General features: G+C 50.5%; 1 protein-coding gene across 1 annotated transcript in view; it reads right to left on the minus strand.

Annotated features, from left to right (window-relative positions):
- Positions 1-304: 304 nt before the first annotated feature.
- LOC147096286 (zinc-binding protein A33-like) overlaps positions 305-17213 on the minus strand; it is a 45327-nt gene continuing 28418 nt past the window's right edge. Inside the window, exon 6 of the mRNA XM_085973884.1 lies at positions 305-1162. Coding sequence (XP_085830010.1) covers positions 612-1162 — 551 coding nt within the window. The 3' untranslated portion in view covers positions 305-611. The remainder of the gene's footprint in view (positions 1163-17213) is intronic.

Genomic DNA, 17213 nt, shown 5'->3' on the forward strand with positions numbered 1-17213 from the left:
CATTACTGTGGGACTGGGAGGAGCGGGAGCGCTCCCCCAGACTCCCCAAAACCAGCCTCTGCTACAGCCGCTCTGGTTTCCCCTCCAGACATTGGGTAGGTCAATATCCTGTTAGCTTGTTGATTGTTGCACTGCATTGTTTGGCCATAATTAACATTGTGTTTGCTCTCCAAGGTCTCTTTCAGCTTTCCCCTCAGTTATTTCAGCCCCATTCACTCAGTGTGCCTTGTCTCACTGACAGCCTTCACTCAGTGCGGACACTCTTGTCTCTTTCACTCCACAGACTTGAGCACATAATCCAGGCTGACACTTCAGTGCAGTACTGAGGGAGCACTGCCCGTGTTTTAATTCTCCTCTGTCTCTGGGCCCCGATGATTCTCGATGTTCTTGAGGTTTTTATTTAATTTTACAGGGGTCTCTGGAGCAGTTGCCACGAGTTTGTTCCCCTGCACCGATTAAACAAACAAATCTCACCAACAAGACATTGTCACTCGGTTGTAGCCGCCCTGACCTCAGGTGACATTTGGACCATCCGCACCACCTGTGACTGAGACCGACGCCCATCAGTTTGCAGCTGGCAGGAGGCAGGGTGAAATTATGGGATGGACCTGTTAGTGACCTTTAACCCCGCAGATCGTCAGCGGGGCGGAGTTTTTCCCGCCGTCATTCGCTCCCGGACTGAAGATGGGAAAGATTCTCTCAGTGAAAGTGTGGGTGAAAGTGTGGAGATGGGACACGTTGTCCGCATTGTAAAATGACACCTGTCCGCCCTCATAATCCAGGTACACCCCGATCTTCCGGGGATCCACACTCGGGGTGAGGGGGGTTGGTGAGGGGGAGGTGAAGGCAAGATAGACACTTCCGGGGAACAGCCCCACAGTCCAGTATCCGGTCTCAGGTCTCAGTAAGATTCCACCTTTCCTCCCGGCAGACTCTCGGGCCACTCCCAGACCCCACCAAGTCTTGTTCCCCACCTCCACCTCCCAGTAGTGTCTCCCTGATGTGAATCCCTCCGATCCCAGGACACAGGGCCAGGGATCAAACCTCTCCGGGGTGTCGGGGAGCGGCTGCCATTTGTCTCCGAGTCTCACATTGGTCCGGTCCCCAGACAGGATGAGCCGGGGATTCGCTGTGTTCGGATCCAGAGTGAGAGAAGCTGGAGCTGGGGGAAAGTTAAAATAACACAGTCAGTGATTTAGCTTCTTGTTGTGATTTATTCAAACTCTTTCCTTTTCAAAGTGCCCACTCGGGGATTCCCGGAACTCCGGTGTTTTAAAGGGCTCCCGGTCCTGTTATTGGAATCTGCTCCCACCCGGGGGGGTTACGCTCCTGAGACCGCTCTGACCTCTGGTGGTCACTGTGATCCCGACCCCGACAAGGAACCCTGCGGCCCCCAGTCTCCTGTGGCCCCCCACCCCCCAGTCTCCTGCGGCCTCCAGTCTCCTGCGGCCCCCAGTCTCCTGCGGCCCCCCAGTCTCCTGCGGCCCCCAGTCTCTTGCGGCCCCCCAGTCTCCTGCGGCCCCCAGTCTCTTGCGGCCCCCCAGTCTCCTGCGGCCCCCCAGTCTCCTGCGGCCCCCAGTCTCTTGCGGCCCCCCAGTCTCCTGCGGCCCCCCAGTCTCCTGCGGCCCCCCAGTCTCCTGCGGCCCCCAGTCTCCTGCGGCCCCCCAGTCTCCTGCGGCCCCCCAGTCTCCTGTGCCCCCCCCAGTCTCCTGTGGCCCCCCAGTCTCCTGTGGCCCCCCAGTCTCCTGTGGCCCCCCAGTCTCCTGCGGCCCCCAGTCTCCTGCGGCCCCCCAGTCTCCTGCGGCCCCCCAGTCTCCTGCGGCCCCCAGTCTCCTGCGGCCCCCTAGTCTCCTGTGGCCCCCAGTCTCCTGTGTCCCCCCAGTCTCCTGTGCCCCCCCCCAGTCTCCTGTGGCCCCCCAGTCTCCTGCGGTCCCCCAGTCTCCTGCGGCCCCCCCAGTCTCCTGTGGCCCCCCAGTCTCCTGCGGCCCCCCAGTCTCCTGCGGCCCCCAGTCTCCTGCGGCCCCCAGTCTCCCGCGGTGCTCAGCGCCGGCAGAGTGACCCACGGGCCTTTAGAAATACACAAGGAACCGGCGCCAAGAGGCTCCGAAAGGTTTGGAGACGCAAACTCCACCCGGAGACATCACCCGGATATTCCCACATCACCAATCAGCCCGACTGATGAGGGAGAGGGGGAAAGATACAGACACCAGAGGGAAAGAAAGAAGGGAAGAAAAAGATTAAAAGTAGAATAAAAGCAAGGAGTGGAACTGCTGCAGAAGGGAAGAGGGAACCAAGAGAGAGCGGAGAGGAACTGAATGAAAGAAAACCGAAGGAGATAAAGTAGCTGCGGGCCACAACTAGATCTCCCCAACAGCCTGAACTGGAACACAAGCAAAACTGGAACAACCGGGCAGGCCCAGATTCAGAGACCCGCCCCACCCCGCTCCATCCTAATGCAATTCGAACAGAGAACCCAAAGTGAAGCTTCAGTTCTGTGTCCTGAATGAGGTGTCCCCACATTCCCCACATCAGCAATCCTCACACTCGCCCCATGTATGGACAGCACAGTAACCATGAGTGGAGACCTAAGCTGTGCTCTTCACTCCCAACGGGACAAGCTTCCAGTGGACACAGGGCACTAGGACAAGCAGCCGGAGCAATCTGGGAAAAATAGTGACCTGGTCCCACGCCAACTAATAGCTCCCCTACCGAGTTTTACAAGGCCCTAATCACGGAGCTTACTCTCCCGCTACTGAAACTCCTACACCATGTGCTGGAGACAAGGACACAGACACACTTAACTTAGTCACAATCAGGTTAATATATATGAACAGAAAGGTCACCACCATTGCTCATCGTAGAAAACTGAATCCTCCTCAATGTTGACTCGAAAGTATTGGTCAATATCATAACCTCCAGATATCTCCGGCCTGGTCCATGTAAACAAATAGGTTTTTATACGGGGCCGCATGTGGAGGTATAACACCAGCGGTTATTCACTGTGAGGCACCATTGTCATATCTCTACCCTGAAACTCTCCCTGGATGCAGAAAAGACATTCGTCTAGGGCGAGTGGAATGGTTTCTCAAGACAATTGAGAGAATAAGCTTCGGCGACACTTTCAAAAGTGGATTGTGATCCAAAGATTTCCCGATGACGTTCACCGCAATACTCAGGGAATTATTATTATTATACACCAGTCTATGGCCGTGGACTTTTACACAGGGAGACAAACCTAGAGCAGTGTGAAGGAGAAACAGGGTTAGAGGGCGGAGGGGGATAATTGAACCCTGGCCGGGAGGGTGAAGGTCCATGGGGTGTTAGCAGTGGGAGGAGGAAGAGAGAGGGAGGGAGGAGCCGGAGATGGACAGGGTCGAGATTCCAGTGCACTTTAGAATCATCTAATCTTGCAGCAGAGAAGGAGACCAATCGGCTGGCAGTGCCAGGGCCGACTCTTTGATAGGGCGGTCCAACTTACTCCCACACCCCAGATTATTCGCCATAACCTGCAAATGTGTCTTTTTCAAATACAAATCCAATTGCCTATTGTAAGTTTGTGTGGAATCTTTTCCCACCAGCCTTTTAGGTAGTGCCTTGCTGTGTGAGGAAATGTCTCCTCATTTCTCCTCGAGCTCTTTTGCCAATTATGTTAAAGCTATGAATCCAGTTCCCGACCCACTTGCCAGAGGAAACTGTTTCACTCTACTTTCTCTTCCAAAACCCCATGTAATTTTGAACACCTCTATCAGATCTCCCCTTAACCTTCTCTGCTCTAAGGAGAACAATTCCAGCTTCTCCAATCAATTCACATAACTGAAGTACCTCATCGCTGGTATCATCCTGGTAAACATCCTCCGTACCCTCTCCAAGGCCTTGACATCCTTCCTAAAGTGTGAGGACCAGAATTATACACAAAATAATCTTTGTTCCAGAACAAACTTCACTGCTGACTACAAACCTTCTGGTGACACACGGTGTGAGTTATAGATCCATAATTGTGTTAATGATTGCAGCCGCTCACCCTGAAACACAAAATGCCATAAATGTCAAGGAGCTGTCTGGATCAGTTCCAGTGCTTCCTGACTCAATCTGCTGGTGTCATGGTTCTGTGGGTGGATCCAGACCCGGTTCCCAGTCACAGATCACTCGAGTCCCCGGAAGTCCTGTTCACATCTGGGTGAAATCGTGTGAAATTCACAAAGAGAAAACACTGTCTATGACATTTCAATTTGCACCTGGCATTAGACTGACAGACAATTAGCCATTGTGCTAAGGCTCGGGAAAGAGCGAGGTGAAAGGAGGAGGGCAGAGAGACCAATGCTGATGTGAAATAAATTGTTCTGTTGCATAGATTTTGTATGTAATGCTGTAAGGGTAAACCGGGAGAGCCTCTTCTCCCCAAGATGGACCCTCTGATATAAAGGGTTGACGTCCGCCTTATTCCCAATCAATCTCTCGGAGTCCGGAGGTTCGTTCATTAAAGCAACTTTATTAACAGGCCGACAGGGAAGACACTCATCCTGGGACGAACGCTCCGCGATCGCTGAAAGTCTCCGGCATTATATACAGGTTCTGTTCTGAGTCGTGGCTACTGTTTGCAATTAGGTGCATTCCACGTATACATTTCCGTCATCATACAGCTGGTTTCGGGTGCAAATTCTTGTGACCTGTGTGCATTGGTCTTGTTACCCCATACGTTATCTCTCAATACATTCCTCAGTTAGTGATTCACGGTTTGTGCACTTTGGCCACGACTACACCAGACTTCCCTTCTGGACATTGTTTATAACCATTCCTTATATGGTTGGATATTTGCTCTGTTTCTTACGCCCCTCATCTTAGCTCTTTTTAACCCTTTCAAATGCCATCATGAAATTGTTCCATTTGGGTCATCATATCCAACGTTGGGTAGATTTTCATCTTTACCATCCGACATTACGGGCCGCCTGGGCGGGGAGCAGAAAGGAACTCTGGTCAGCGGATCACACCCCGGTAACAGAACCCCAAATTAATTTCTACTGAAATGAATGGAAGGAAATCCGGCGGGTTGTGTTATCAGCATACGATCCTCTGGGCCACTTTTTCTTTCGTGCACTCTGCACAAGCAAACATAACACACAGACGAGAAAGGCTAAAATCTACTTCATTGTATTCTGGAAAATACTGTCAGCAATTGTGTGTAATTCTGGCAAATGTTGGAGTAAATCTGGGAAATATATGGCTCTTGAAATTCGATGGCATCGTGCCCGTAGTGCGGGTGTAGAGCGAGCGCTCAGTACATGTTGGGAATGTGGTGCCTGTCGTATTGGGAAAGGCAGTGAAGGAGGGGACCAGGTTCCAGAGCTGAAACAAGCGTGAGGCCCTTTGCATTTGTAAACAGAGGGCATTATATCTAATTAACGTCCTGTTAACTGTGGGATCAGTGGGCTTATAGTGAATGTTTGTCGAAAATTATCGCTAGAGATTGAACAGGTAAGTCAAGGAAGGGAAGAGACGATTTGCAGATGGACCATGTGAAGGTAAGGGAAGGGTGGAAATTGGAATCAAAGTGAATTACATTTTCTAGTTCAGGGCGAGCAAGGAAATGCAATCGATACAGCCATCAATATACCGGAAAAAGTGGGAGGGGACCGGAGTAGGACTGGAACAAAGAATGTTGCACATATTCCACGCAAAGGGGATGAAGCTCAGGCCTTTGCTGTTACGCCCCCACCTCAATGAATTTCGAGCTCGCCACGACACTGAGCTTTTTTCCATTGCCTTCATCTCCGTGCCCATTTCTTTGGCCAGGTGTCTTCCCCCCTCATGGCTAACCCTTTCTCCCATTTTCAGAACTCTCATTATACCTGGACCCCTCCCTCTGGTGTCTTAACTGCTCTAGATCTTTTCATTGCAAGCTGCTGGCGTGACATCGGCCGTCTCAATTTCTGTTCCCCTTAACCACTCCTTGACCCCTTGATCATGTCCATTCTACTTCCGGCACTTCTGATCTCACCCTTTCCCCTCCCTCCTGGAACCATGATAGGGTTCCCCTTGTCCTCACCTTTCACCCCTACCATCCTCCACATTCAACGGATCATCCTCCGACATTTCCGCCAACTCCAGCGTGGTCCCACCACAAAACGCATCTTTCCCTCCCCACTTTTCAGCATTCCGAAGTGACCGCTTCCACCGCAAACACTGGTCCACTCCTCTATCACCCCCAACACCCACTCCCCTTCGCCCAGCACCTTCCAATGCAAGTGCAGGAGATGCAACAACTGCCCCTTTACCTCCTCCTGTACCACTGTCCAGGGCCCCAAACACTCCTTCCAGGTGAAACAGTGATTTACTTGTACTTCTTGCAATCTAGTATACTGTATTCGCTGCTCATGATGCGGTCTCCTCTACATTGGGGAGACCAAATGCAGATTGGGTGACCACTTTGCGGAACACCTCCGTTCAGTCCGTAAGGGTAACCCCGAGCTTCCGGTCACCGGTCACTTTAATTCTCCACTCCACTCCTACTCTGACCTCTCTGCCCTTGGCCTCTTACACTGTTCCAATGAAGCTCAACGTAAGCTCGAGGTACAGCACCTCGATTAGGCACTTTACAGCCTCCTGGACTCAACACCGAGTTCAACAATTTCAGGTCAGAACCTCTGCTCCTATCATGTGTCTCTCTCTCACACACGGCAGCTGTTGATCATCCTGCCATTGCCAGTCGCACCTCATCTAGAGCCACCTTTTGTTTCTTTACTTGTCCCATTACCATCTCCCTTGGCCCTGCACCATCACCGTGTTGTTTGTTAATCTCTCCTGCCTTCCATCCTATCACAGACCTTCCCTGTTGTTCTTTCCTCCCACCCCCCCCCCCCCCACCTCCCTGCCCCTATACTTGCTTACATCTCCAACTTTTCCATTTCTGACGATGGGTCATCGACCTGAATCGTTAACTCTGTTTCTCTCTCTACAGATGCAGCCTGACCTGCTGAGTATTTCCAGCATTCGCTGTTTTTATTTCAGATTTCCAGCATCTGCAGTATTTTGCTTTGTTTTAATATAAAAGAAACCCGCGAAGGGTATCAAGGTTAACATAAAAGTGTTTTTAATGATGTCAGAAGGAAAAGGCTAGTCAAGGGTAATGTGGGTCCTTTAAAACAGATGCGGGTGATATTGAGAATGAAATTTTGGAATTGGCAGACTTGTTAACTAATTACTTTGTTTTACCCTTCACAGTAGAGGAATAGGATAATATACTGGATACTCCACAGAAACCGTAACTCACTAAAGTTAACGTAAGCAACAAAACTGTAACAGAAAAAATTAATGGCTCCAAGAACTGACAAAGCCCAAGATCCTGATGCTGTTCACCACAGGGTTTTAACGGAAGTATGTGAGGAAATTGCAGGAGTTTTAGCCATCATCTTCCAAAGCTCTCTCGATTCAGCAATTGTCCCTTTAGATTGGAAAATTGCAAATGAAACTCCATTATTTAAGAAAGGTTTGAGAAAGAGAAACCAGGAAGATATAGATCTGTTAGTCTAAAATCCGCTGTGAGCAAGTTATTGGAATCTACAATTAAGGACAGAGTGGCTGAGCAGTTAGAGAACTCTGAGCTGATTAGAGAGAGCCAACAGGAATTTGTAAAGGGTAGGCCATGTCTAACGGAGCTGATTGATTTTTTAAGAAAGTAACTAAAGAAGTAGAAAGGGGGATGTGTGTGGATGTAGTTCATATGGACATCAGAGGGCGTTCGATAATGTTCCACATAAGAGACTGTTAACAAAAAGGAGAGTGCATGGAATTGAAGGCAGATTATTGACCTGGTTAGAAGATTGGTTAGGCGGGATAATACAGACTGTAGGGTAAAGGATATGTAATCGAATGGGAAGGAGGTGACTGTGGGTATCCCACAAGGTTCGGTGCTGGGGCCTCGACTATTCATTATATTTAGTAATGCCTTGGATAACACAATAGAGAGCCATCTATCTAACTCTGCCAATGATGCAAAGTTTGTTGGTGTAGTAAGTAGTGTAGATGGGAACTTAAAATTACAAAGAGACATTGAAAGATTAAGTGAGTGGACAAAACTGTGGCAGGTGGTTTTCAATTAGGTCATCAATCCTGGACCAAAAAATTATAGGTCAGAGTTTTTTAAATGGTGAAAAGCTGGAACAGTTGCAAGAATCTCTTTGTGAGATCTTTGATTCCAAATGATTCGACATTGACCCGTATTGGTGGCAGTGGTTAAACATTTATTCAGCACAAGCAAGAAACAATAACATGACTGTATCTTAATCAGCAGTTTACAAGGTATAATTAAGAGTTTTACAACCCCGCTTAACCCTTTGGAAAAAGTCACAGTAAGTGTTGTCTGGCCGTGCCTCAGGCCCTGATTCACCTCTGAACGTCTCTGAGAATTATATGAATCCTCCTGTCTTCTTCTACATTTAACCACTGCTGGTGTCCCTTTCTTAAACCATTTCTTTCAATTCAAACCTATGGAGCGTCCCTCGGATCTGTCACACAATGTCTCTCCCTCCCCTGATAGGCCCTCTTTCTCCTCCTCTGATCTCACACCGTCCCTCACCTTCTGTCCCTGTCCACTGAACAACACCGATTACAGGAGATATTATTGTGGCACACGGACCCCTTCTTATCAGTCGAGTTTCTGTGGTTGCATGAATTCCAGCCCCAGCTGTGCCTTGTTTACTCAAGTTATTAAACTCCTCTCTTTTCAACTTCTGTCACTTCCTGTTTTTCACTGTGTTTTATTCAGCGATAGTCGACTGCGATAAAATGTCAAACTGATCAGTGCTTTTCCCATCAGTCTTCTCGCTGAGCTGTTTACTTTACCTTGTAAGCTAATTCTAATTGTATATATGTTGTGTATCAGTATTAATAAACAAATCAGTAACTGCGTATAAAGAAAATAAGTTTTACTGGAGAACTTAACAAGTGAATTGACCAGAATCTCCCGCAGTGGAGGGCCGAAGAGATTTCGGGGTCCATGCACACAGATCACTAAAATGTCGCAGGTCAGGTACAAACATTAATCAAACAGCTAATGGAATGTTCTCATTTATAAGTAGAGGGCTAGAATATAAAGTGGAGGAAGTTTGATGGCTTTGATAAGACAGGACTCCAGTCTTATCTGGGCAGCGCACCTTAGAAAGGAGATACTGGCCTTGGAAAGAGGGCAGCGGAGATTCACCAGGGCCCCAGAGGTTAAATGATGAGGAGAGATTACAGAAACTAGGCTTGTATTCCCTGTAATATAGAAGGTTCATGGCTGATTTGATTGAGGTTTTTATGATTTTGAAAGGAATTGATTGGGTCGATTGAGAGAAAATGTTTCCACCGGTGGGGAGTCCAGGACAAGGGGATGTAACCTGAGTGTCAAACCATTCAGGGGAGAAGTCAGGAAACATTTCTTCATGGAAAGGGGGGGTAGAAGTGTGGAACTCTGTCCGACAAACAGTAGTAGATGCTCGCTCAGTTAATAATTTCACTCCTGAGGCCGATAGACTTTTACTAACCAAGGTTATGAAAGGATATGGACCCAAGGCAGTAGATGGAATACCGAACAACCATGATCTCATTGAATGATCGATCAGGGTCGAGGGGCTGAATGGCCCACTCCTGTCCCCAAGTTCCTATGTTCCGGCTCAACGGCAGAGACTGGGCCAGCCCTGCTCAGCACCTCCTGACCGCCCCCTGGCTCTCCAAAACACTGCCCCCTCCCTCTCCCCATCACTGCCCCTCCCTCTCCCCATCACTGCCCCTCCCTCTCCCCATCACTGCCCCCTCCCTCTCCCCATCACTGCCCCCTCCCTCTCCCCATCACTGCCCCCTCCCTCTCCCCATCACTGCCCCTCCCTCTCCCGATCACTGCCCCTCCCTCTCCCCATCACTGCCCCCTCCCTCTCCCGATCACTGCCCCTCCCTCTCCCCATCACTGCCCCTCCCTCTCCCGATCACTGCCCCTCCCTCTCCCGATCACTGCCCCCTCCCTCTCCCCATCACTGCCCCTCCCTCTCCCGATCACTGCCCCCTCCCTCTCCCGATCACTGCCCCCTCCCTCTCCCCATCACTGCCCTCCCTCTCCCCATCACTGCCCCCTCCCTCTCCCGATCACCGCCCCTCCCTCTCCCGATCACTGTCCCTCCCTCTCCCGATCACTGCCCCCTCCCTCTCCCCATCACTGCCCCTCCCTCTCCCCATCACTGCCCCCTCCCTCTCCCGATCACTGCCCCTTCATCTCCCGATCACTGCCCCTCCCTCTCCCCATCACTGCCCCTCCCTCTCCCCATCACTGCCCCTCCCTCTCCCCATCACTGCCCCCTCCCTCTCCCCATCACTGCCCCCTCCCTCTCCCCATCACTGCCCCCTCCCTCTCCCCATCACTGGCCCCTCCCTCTCCCGATCACTGTCCCCTCCCTCTCCCCATCACTGCCCCTCTCTCTCCCCATCACTGCCCCCTCCCTCTCCCCATCACTGCCCCCTCCCTCTCCCCATCACTGCCCCCTCCCTCTCCCCATCACTGGCCCCTCCCTCTCCCGATCACTGCCCCTCCCTCTCCCCATCACTGCCCCCTCCCTCTCCCCATCACTGCCCCTCCCTCTCCCCATCACTGCCCCCTCCCTCTCCCGATCACTGCCCCTCTCTCTCCCCATCACTGCCCCCTCCCTCTCCCCATCACTGCCCCCTCCCTCTCCCGATCACTGCCCCTCCCTCTCCCGATCACTGCCCCTTCATCTCCCGATCACTGCCCCTCCCTCTCCCCATCACTGCCCCCTCCCTCTCCCCATCACTGGCCCCTCCCTCTCCCGATCACTGCCCCCTCCCTCTCCCGATCACTGCCCCTCCCTCTCCCCATCACTGCCCCCTCCCTCTCCCCATCACTGCCCCTCCCTCTCCCCATCACTGCCCCCTCCCTCTCCCGATCACTGCCCCTCCCTCTCCCGATCACTGCCCCTCCCTCTCCCGATCACTACCCCTCCCTCTCCCCATCACTGCCCCCTCCCTCTCCCCATCACTGGCCCCTCCCTCTCCCGATCACTGCCCCTCCCTCTCCCGATCACTACCCCTCCCTCTCCCCATCACTGCCCCCTCCCTCTCCCCATCACTGCCCCCTCCCTCTCCCCATCACTGGCCCCTCCCCTCTCCCCCATCACTGCCCCCTCCCTCTCCCCATCACTGGCCCCTCCCTCTCCCGATCACTGCCCCCTCCCTCTCCCGATCACTGCCCCTCCCTCTCCCCATCACTGCCCCCTCCCTCTCCCCATCACTGGCCCCTCCCTCTCCCGATCACTGCCCCCTCCCTCTCCCGATCACTGCCCCTCCCTCTCCCCATCACTGCCCCTCCCTCTCCCGATCACTGCCCCCTCCCTCTCCCGATCACTGACCCTCCCTCTCCCGATCACTGCCCCTCCCTCTCCCCATCACTGCCCCTCCCTCTCCCGATCACTGACCCTCCCTCTCCCGATCACTGCCCCTCCCTCTCCCGATCACTGCCCCTCCCTCTCCCCATCACTGCCCCCCCTCTCCCCATCACTGCCCCCTCCCTCTCCCCATCACTCCCTCTCCCATCACTGACCCTCCCTCTCCCGATCACTGTTCACTCCCTCCAAATCGCATCCCCCGACCCCAGGACATACCCGGCAATGCACAGAAGGTTCATAAAGCTCGGCAGTCAAATTCCAATTAATGCCGAGTCCCAATATTTGAAATCTCATAGACCTGAAACGTTCCCTCTGTTTCTGTCTCCACAGATGCCGCCTGACCTGCTCAGTAATTCCAGCATTTTCTGATATTATTTCAGATTTCCAGCTTCCACAGTATTTTGTTTTTGTATTTGAAACTGAAGTAATTCTGTGCATTGAATATTATTTCAATGGGCCTGCCCGTGTGTGGCAGGAAACCCAATGGGCGGTGAAATAGGTGGACTGCGCCCAGAGCCACATTTCCACCCACTCACCCCAGCTGTGTCCATTCATTGCCAGAGGGAGGGTGGAAGGTCCCAGCCCAGGGATTTGATGCTAAACTACACTGGTTTATATATTGCATCTCCAGATAATCTTACCAGAGTCAACTGAGCCGAGAGTAACTTTATCTTGGCAACTATTTTTATATAAATCGCACCGTTAGGCTTTGCCAAATGTGAGTTTCTCACACCACTGTTTAATTTCAGTTATTTCAATCTGTAAACCTCTGGTCTGTGTGATAATATCTGCTATTTATAGAGAGTTTAGTAGTGTAGGAGGAGACTAGATTGAATTCAGTCAGTAAATTACTGCCACTGAGGTATCTGTTTGTGCCCCAGATGTGCGCTGCTGTGAGGAGCAAATGGAAAAACGTGACAGCATCTGGATCGTAAGAGGAAACATCTGTTTTCAGCAGAGTGTCGGATCAGACCCTGGAACAGGTTCATCCGGCCCGCGGACTTGACCTCAGAGGCGGACTGACTATCGGGAAATGTCCCCGAGTGTCCCCCGGACCCTCCACCGGTGAATTTGGACTCTGGATCTTTCTAAAGCCGTCTGTCCCGGGGCTCTGAGGCGTTTCCCGAGCTCCCCCCTCCCCGCTCTCCAGCCGCCTTCACTCACTCTGCAGCGCTCCTCTGCTCTGCAGTGAAACCCCGATTAAAATGAGACGGAGCTGATAAGTTGAGGGTTGGAACTGACCATTGACCAGGTCATTGTCACTGGACACGCCCCCTCACTGAGTGACAGGCTCTCCGGCCAATCCACTTCCCCCGGGAGAGACCCGCCCCCTCACTGAGTGACAGGCTCTCCGGCCAATCCACTTCCCCGGGAGAGACCCGCCCCCTCACTGAGTGACAGGCTCTCCGGCCAATCCGCTTCCCCCGGGAGAGACCCGCCCCCTCACTGAGTGACAGGCTCTCCGGCCAATCCACTTCCCCCGGGGAGACCCGCCCCCTCACTGAGTGACAGGCTCTCCGGCCAATGACCAGGTCATTGTCACTGGACACGGGCTCTTCCATTTCAGCCTGTAAATCGCACGCAGACGGGTCGCGGAACAGACTCAGGAATTGGTCATTGACGGAACCTTCATGCGGTTCCTTCTGAGAGCGAGTGAAGCTGGCGGGCCTTGGGGAAGTGTGGCCAATGGCCGCGGTGGGAAAGCAGCTCGAGTGAGCCGGACCGCGGGAATCCACCGGAGACACGGCCATGGAGCGCCACCTTCCGGCTGTGGAGCCACATTACAGGCAGCGAGCTCACCGGCTTCCTGCAGTTCTGACCAAGGCTCATCGACCTGAAACTCGGTGTCTCTCCCTACACATGCTGCCTGACCTGCTGAGGATTTCCAGCATCTCCTGTGTTTATTCCTGCAGTTCACACCTCATTCTGGACTTAGCTGGACATTTTGAACTACCGCCCAAAACCAATTTATTCCCCAGAATTCGTTCATTGATTTTTTTGTTCGTAATGAATTTGCATCCAGCCAGCGATCACGTGGTTTTCAGAGCAGTCTCACCATGTTAATTACATTCATTAATCTAACAATACAAACAAAGCGAACGAAAAGAACAAAAATGTTGTCAGACAAAAACTCTAAAGCAGGAAGTTCAGGCGCTGCTTACTGGTCTGTCAGGAGCAAGATACCCGTGGATGTAGTGGAAGAAAGTTCACGGGCACTGTTGTTGGCCACACATTGAGATCCGGATCTTACTCAGGCCAACAGAGGCAGGTAAAGAAGAGAGAAAAGGAGCATCAATCACACAGAGGCATGGGGTTTCCCAGCAGAACCAGGGTGTATTCCAGCAGATGCATGAAGCACACAGCAGAGGCAATCAGCATCCCAGCAGAAGCAGGGTGCTCACATCAGAGCCAAGACGTGTCCCAGCACAGGCAGGGAGGTAAAGCTCAAAATTTTCAAATTGAACCAATTGCACTCTATGGCAGTGAGGTCTGGGGACCACTAACACAACAAGATTTTGCAAAATGGGACAAACACCCAATTGAGATCCTACATGCGGAATTCTGTAAAAGTATCCTCCGGACTCAAAGGAAAACAGTAAACAACGCATGCAGGGCGGAACTAGGCCAATACCCATTAATAATCACTATCCAAAAAAGAGCCACCAAATTTTGGAATCACCTACAAATGAGCAACCCCCAATGCTATCACTACGACGCCCTGAAATGCCAAGAGCTGACCATAAAGAAGAATACCCTCAGTCAACTAGTCCTGGGACTCAATAAAGTAACTAATAACAATACTAACAATAACCAGTCCCAGGACAGTGACAGGGTAACACAAAGAATTCGACCCAACACAATCGTCGCTAAGCAAAAGGAAAAATATCTGTCATATTGGGCAGAAACAACAAAAACCCAAAGCAAACTCAATTGCTACTTGGCCCTAAACAGACAATACAACATAGCTGATTACCTGACCATGGTAAAGGATAACAAACTGAGAAGAACCTTGACAAGGTACAGACTTAGCGAACATAGCCTAGCGATCGAAAAAGGCAGACACAGGCAGACCAGGCTGCCAAGAGAAGACAGGATATGCTCTCACTGCAGTCAGGGAGTAGTTGAGACAGAGATGCACTTCCTCACAGCCTGTGGAAAATATCAGGGCATCAGAGAGAATTTCTACCAAAAATTCTCACAAATATGCCCTGAATTCAGAAATCTGACTGACAACCAAAAACTCCCATTCCTACTGGGGGAGGAGAGAAGCTGTGTAACACTGGCGGCACACTATGTTACAGCTTGCCATGAACAGAGGGACAACCAGTAAACTAAGACAAGAGTACATATAAACAAGGCGAATGTATATTTATAAACTCAGGGATATACCTGTTTATACACTGTATGAATGGAACCGCGTTTATGTGTTCAACAATAAATGTATTTTGATGCTTTGGCAACATAAGATGTACCTTATCATGCCAATAAAGCGATTTGTATTGTATTGTAAAGAAATGAAACAAAGGTGCTCTCATCTTCTGTATCTGCTCGAAGCAGGTTACATTTCCGTATTAGCAGAGACATGGTGTGGACAATAATATAAAAAACAGAATCTACTAATACAATAAACCTGAATTGGAAAAGGTGTTTCAGGTGTATAACGCCTCATCACGAGTTCTGATGAAAAGATTCACATTCAAACCATCAATCGGCTCTTTTCTCGTTACAGATACTGACTGGTCTGCCATGCACTGCCGGCACTTTGTGTTTTATATCCGGGAGGAACAGTTTGCCAGTGAGCCCCATCAGCTGGGAACAGATGTGTGGCACTGGAGGGGCGGGGGAAAAGGGGGCAACTGAATTTGCCACACTACAGTGACAGAGCTTACTCATGAAAAAAATAAGTTGGAAACCACAATATTTCTCAATGCACTGAGGGCTGTAAAAGAGATTTCACTCCAGCTTATAGGGCAGCACAGCTCAGACTGGGAGATCACCATGTGTGGAGTGCAGCGAGCACCGTGGCACAGTGAGCTGAGCACCAGCACAGCCAATCGCCTTTTTATAATGTGGCTTTCTTTGTAGAAGTCCTTCAAACCTCAATTTCCTCACTTCTTCTCCTGAAGGCACTAACTCCAGTCTCGGGAACAGCAGAGCTGAGTTCAGTTGTGTCCTCACCTGATGGCCACGTCCAGCGGGAGGAGTCACTGGGGAGCACCCAGGCTGGGGCTCTTTTCTCTAGATAAGAGAAGACTGAGGGATGATGTCGCTTTTAAAAGTTCTTTAGAATAATTTCTCCGTGACTACACAAAGCACTCTGGGTCCAGGTATATTGTGTATCAGTAAAACAGGTTTATTATGCATTAAACATCCAGTACAAAGAAGTAATACTGAACAAGAAGATAATCACAGTCTGTTCATCGAACCCTGGCATTCCTCCGAGTGACTGTGGCGCTAATTACATTACATGGACATTACATTAAACCTACCTCTTTGACCAAGCTCAGTATCAGATTTGGTTTGATAACATTCCTGTGAAGTGCCTTGGGTCATTTTACTATGTTTAAGGTGCTATATAAATGCAATTTGTTGTTGTTGTTTGATTCAAATCCAGGACCAAGGGGTGAAGTAACGGTCTGACACATACCTAGGGCACTGCCTAGGATAATCCAGTAACTAGTTTCCATTCGCTTTTGACCAAAGTATCTCCCAGGCACCCTCTGGAAATAAATTTCATGTCTTCAGCACCCACTTCAGAGATTTTTTAACTGATTAATCTCCTCTCTGTACTCGGAATACAGGCCCAGATTTTGGAATTCCGCTCTCCTGACACACAGCAAGAGCCCATATTGGGAAATTCCACAATCCCAACCTGTGCTTTTTTGAACATTGGACAAACCGGGATACGGATTTTCCCGACAGGGACTCGGTGTGTGCCAGGAGCACGGAAGAGGGAATTCTAGGCTCGTGTTTATTTTCCATTCTTTTTTCTGATCCCATCGTCTTTCAGTTCTGAAGGAAGGTCCTGCCTGAATTGTCTGATCAGCCGAGTGTTTCAGCATTTGCTGTTTTTGATATTCCCTCAGTACCGGTTTCCACCAGCAGGTGGTGATACTGCACTGTAAAACTTTACAGCTCTTTGTACAGCTCGCCATCACCATCTCCTGGCTGAAAGTGGCACTACAATCAACTGCGAGGGAACGTCAAACACTCTGGGGTGAACTTTCACTTTTAACACAACAGGCGTTAGCGGATCGGCCGCCCGTTTTACAGCCCGCACCGCAGTAAAAGTGAACATTCAGCCCGTTAAACCGAAGATTTGCAAACTCCCCGTCTTCTTGAAGAGAGATAGTTTGTGTATTTCTCATCACTAATGGTGCTGATGAACTGAGGAATGTCCTCATTTTGAGAGTACAACTTATACCTGCTTTTTAATATAAAGGAGTGGGGCAGTGATGAGAAAGGGCTGGGATGGAGTTGCTGTCGGTTTTACTTTTTATTTTAGTCTTTGTTTTTATTACAGTGTCAGCCAGTGGCTCAGTTGGTCGCACTCTCGCTTCCTGAGTCAGAAAGTTGTGGGTTCAAGTCCCACTCCAGAGACATGAGCACAACAATCTAGGCTGACACTCCAGTGCAGTACTGAGCGAGCGCCACACTGTCGGAGGTGTCTTTTCGATGAGACCTTAAACCAAGGCCCTGTCTGCTCTCTCAGGTGGATGTAAAAGATCCCAAGGCACTATTTCAGAGAAGAGTTCTGAGGAAGGGTCATCGACCTGAAACGTTAAC

Source organism: Somniosus microcephalus, unplaced genomic scaffold (genome assembly GCF_052327205.1).
Source record: "Somniosus microcephalus isolate GS21.2 unplaced genomic scaffold, FLI_Smic_1.0 unresolved_chr1, whole genome shotgun sequence".
NCBI classification, from domain to species: Eukaryota; Metazoa; Chordata; class Chondrichthyes; order Squaliformes; family Somniosidae; genus Somniosus; species Somniosus microcephalus.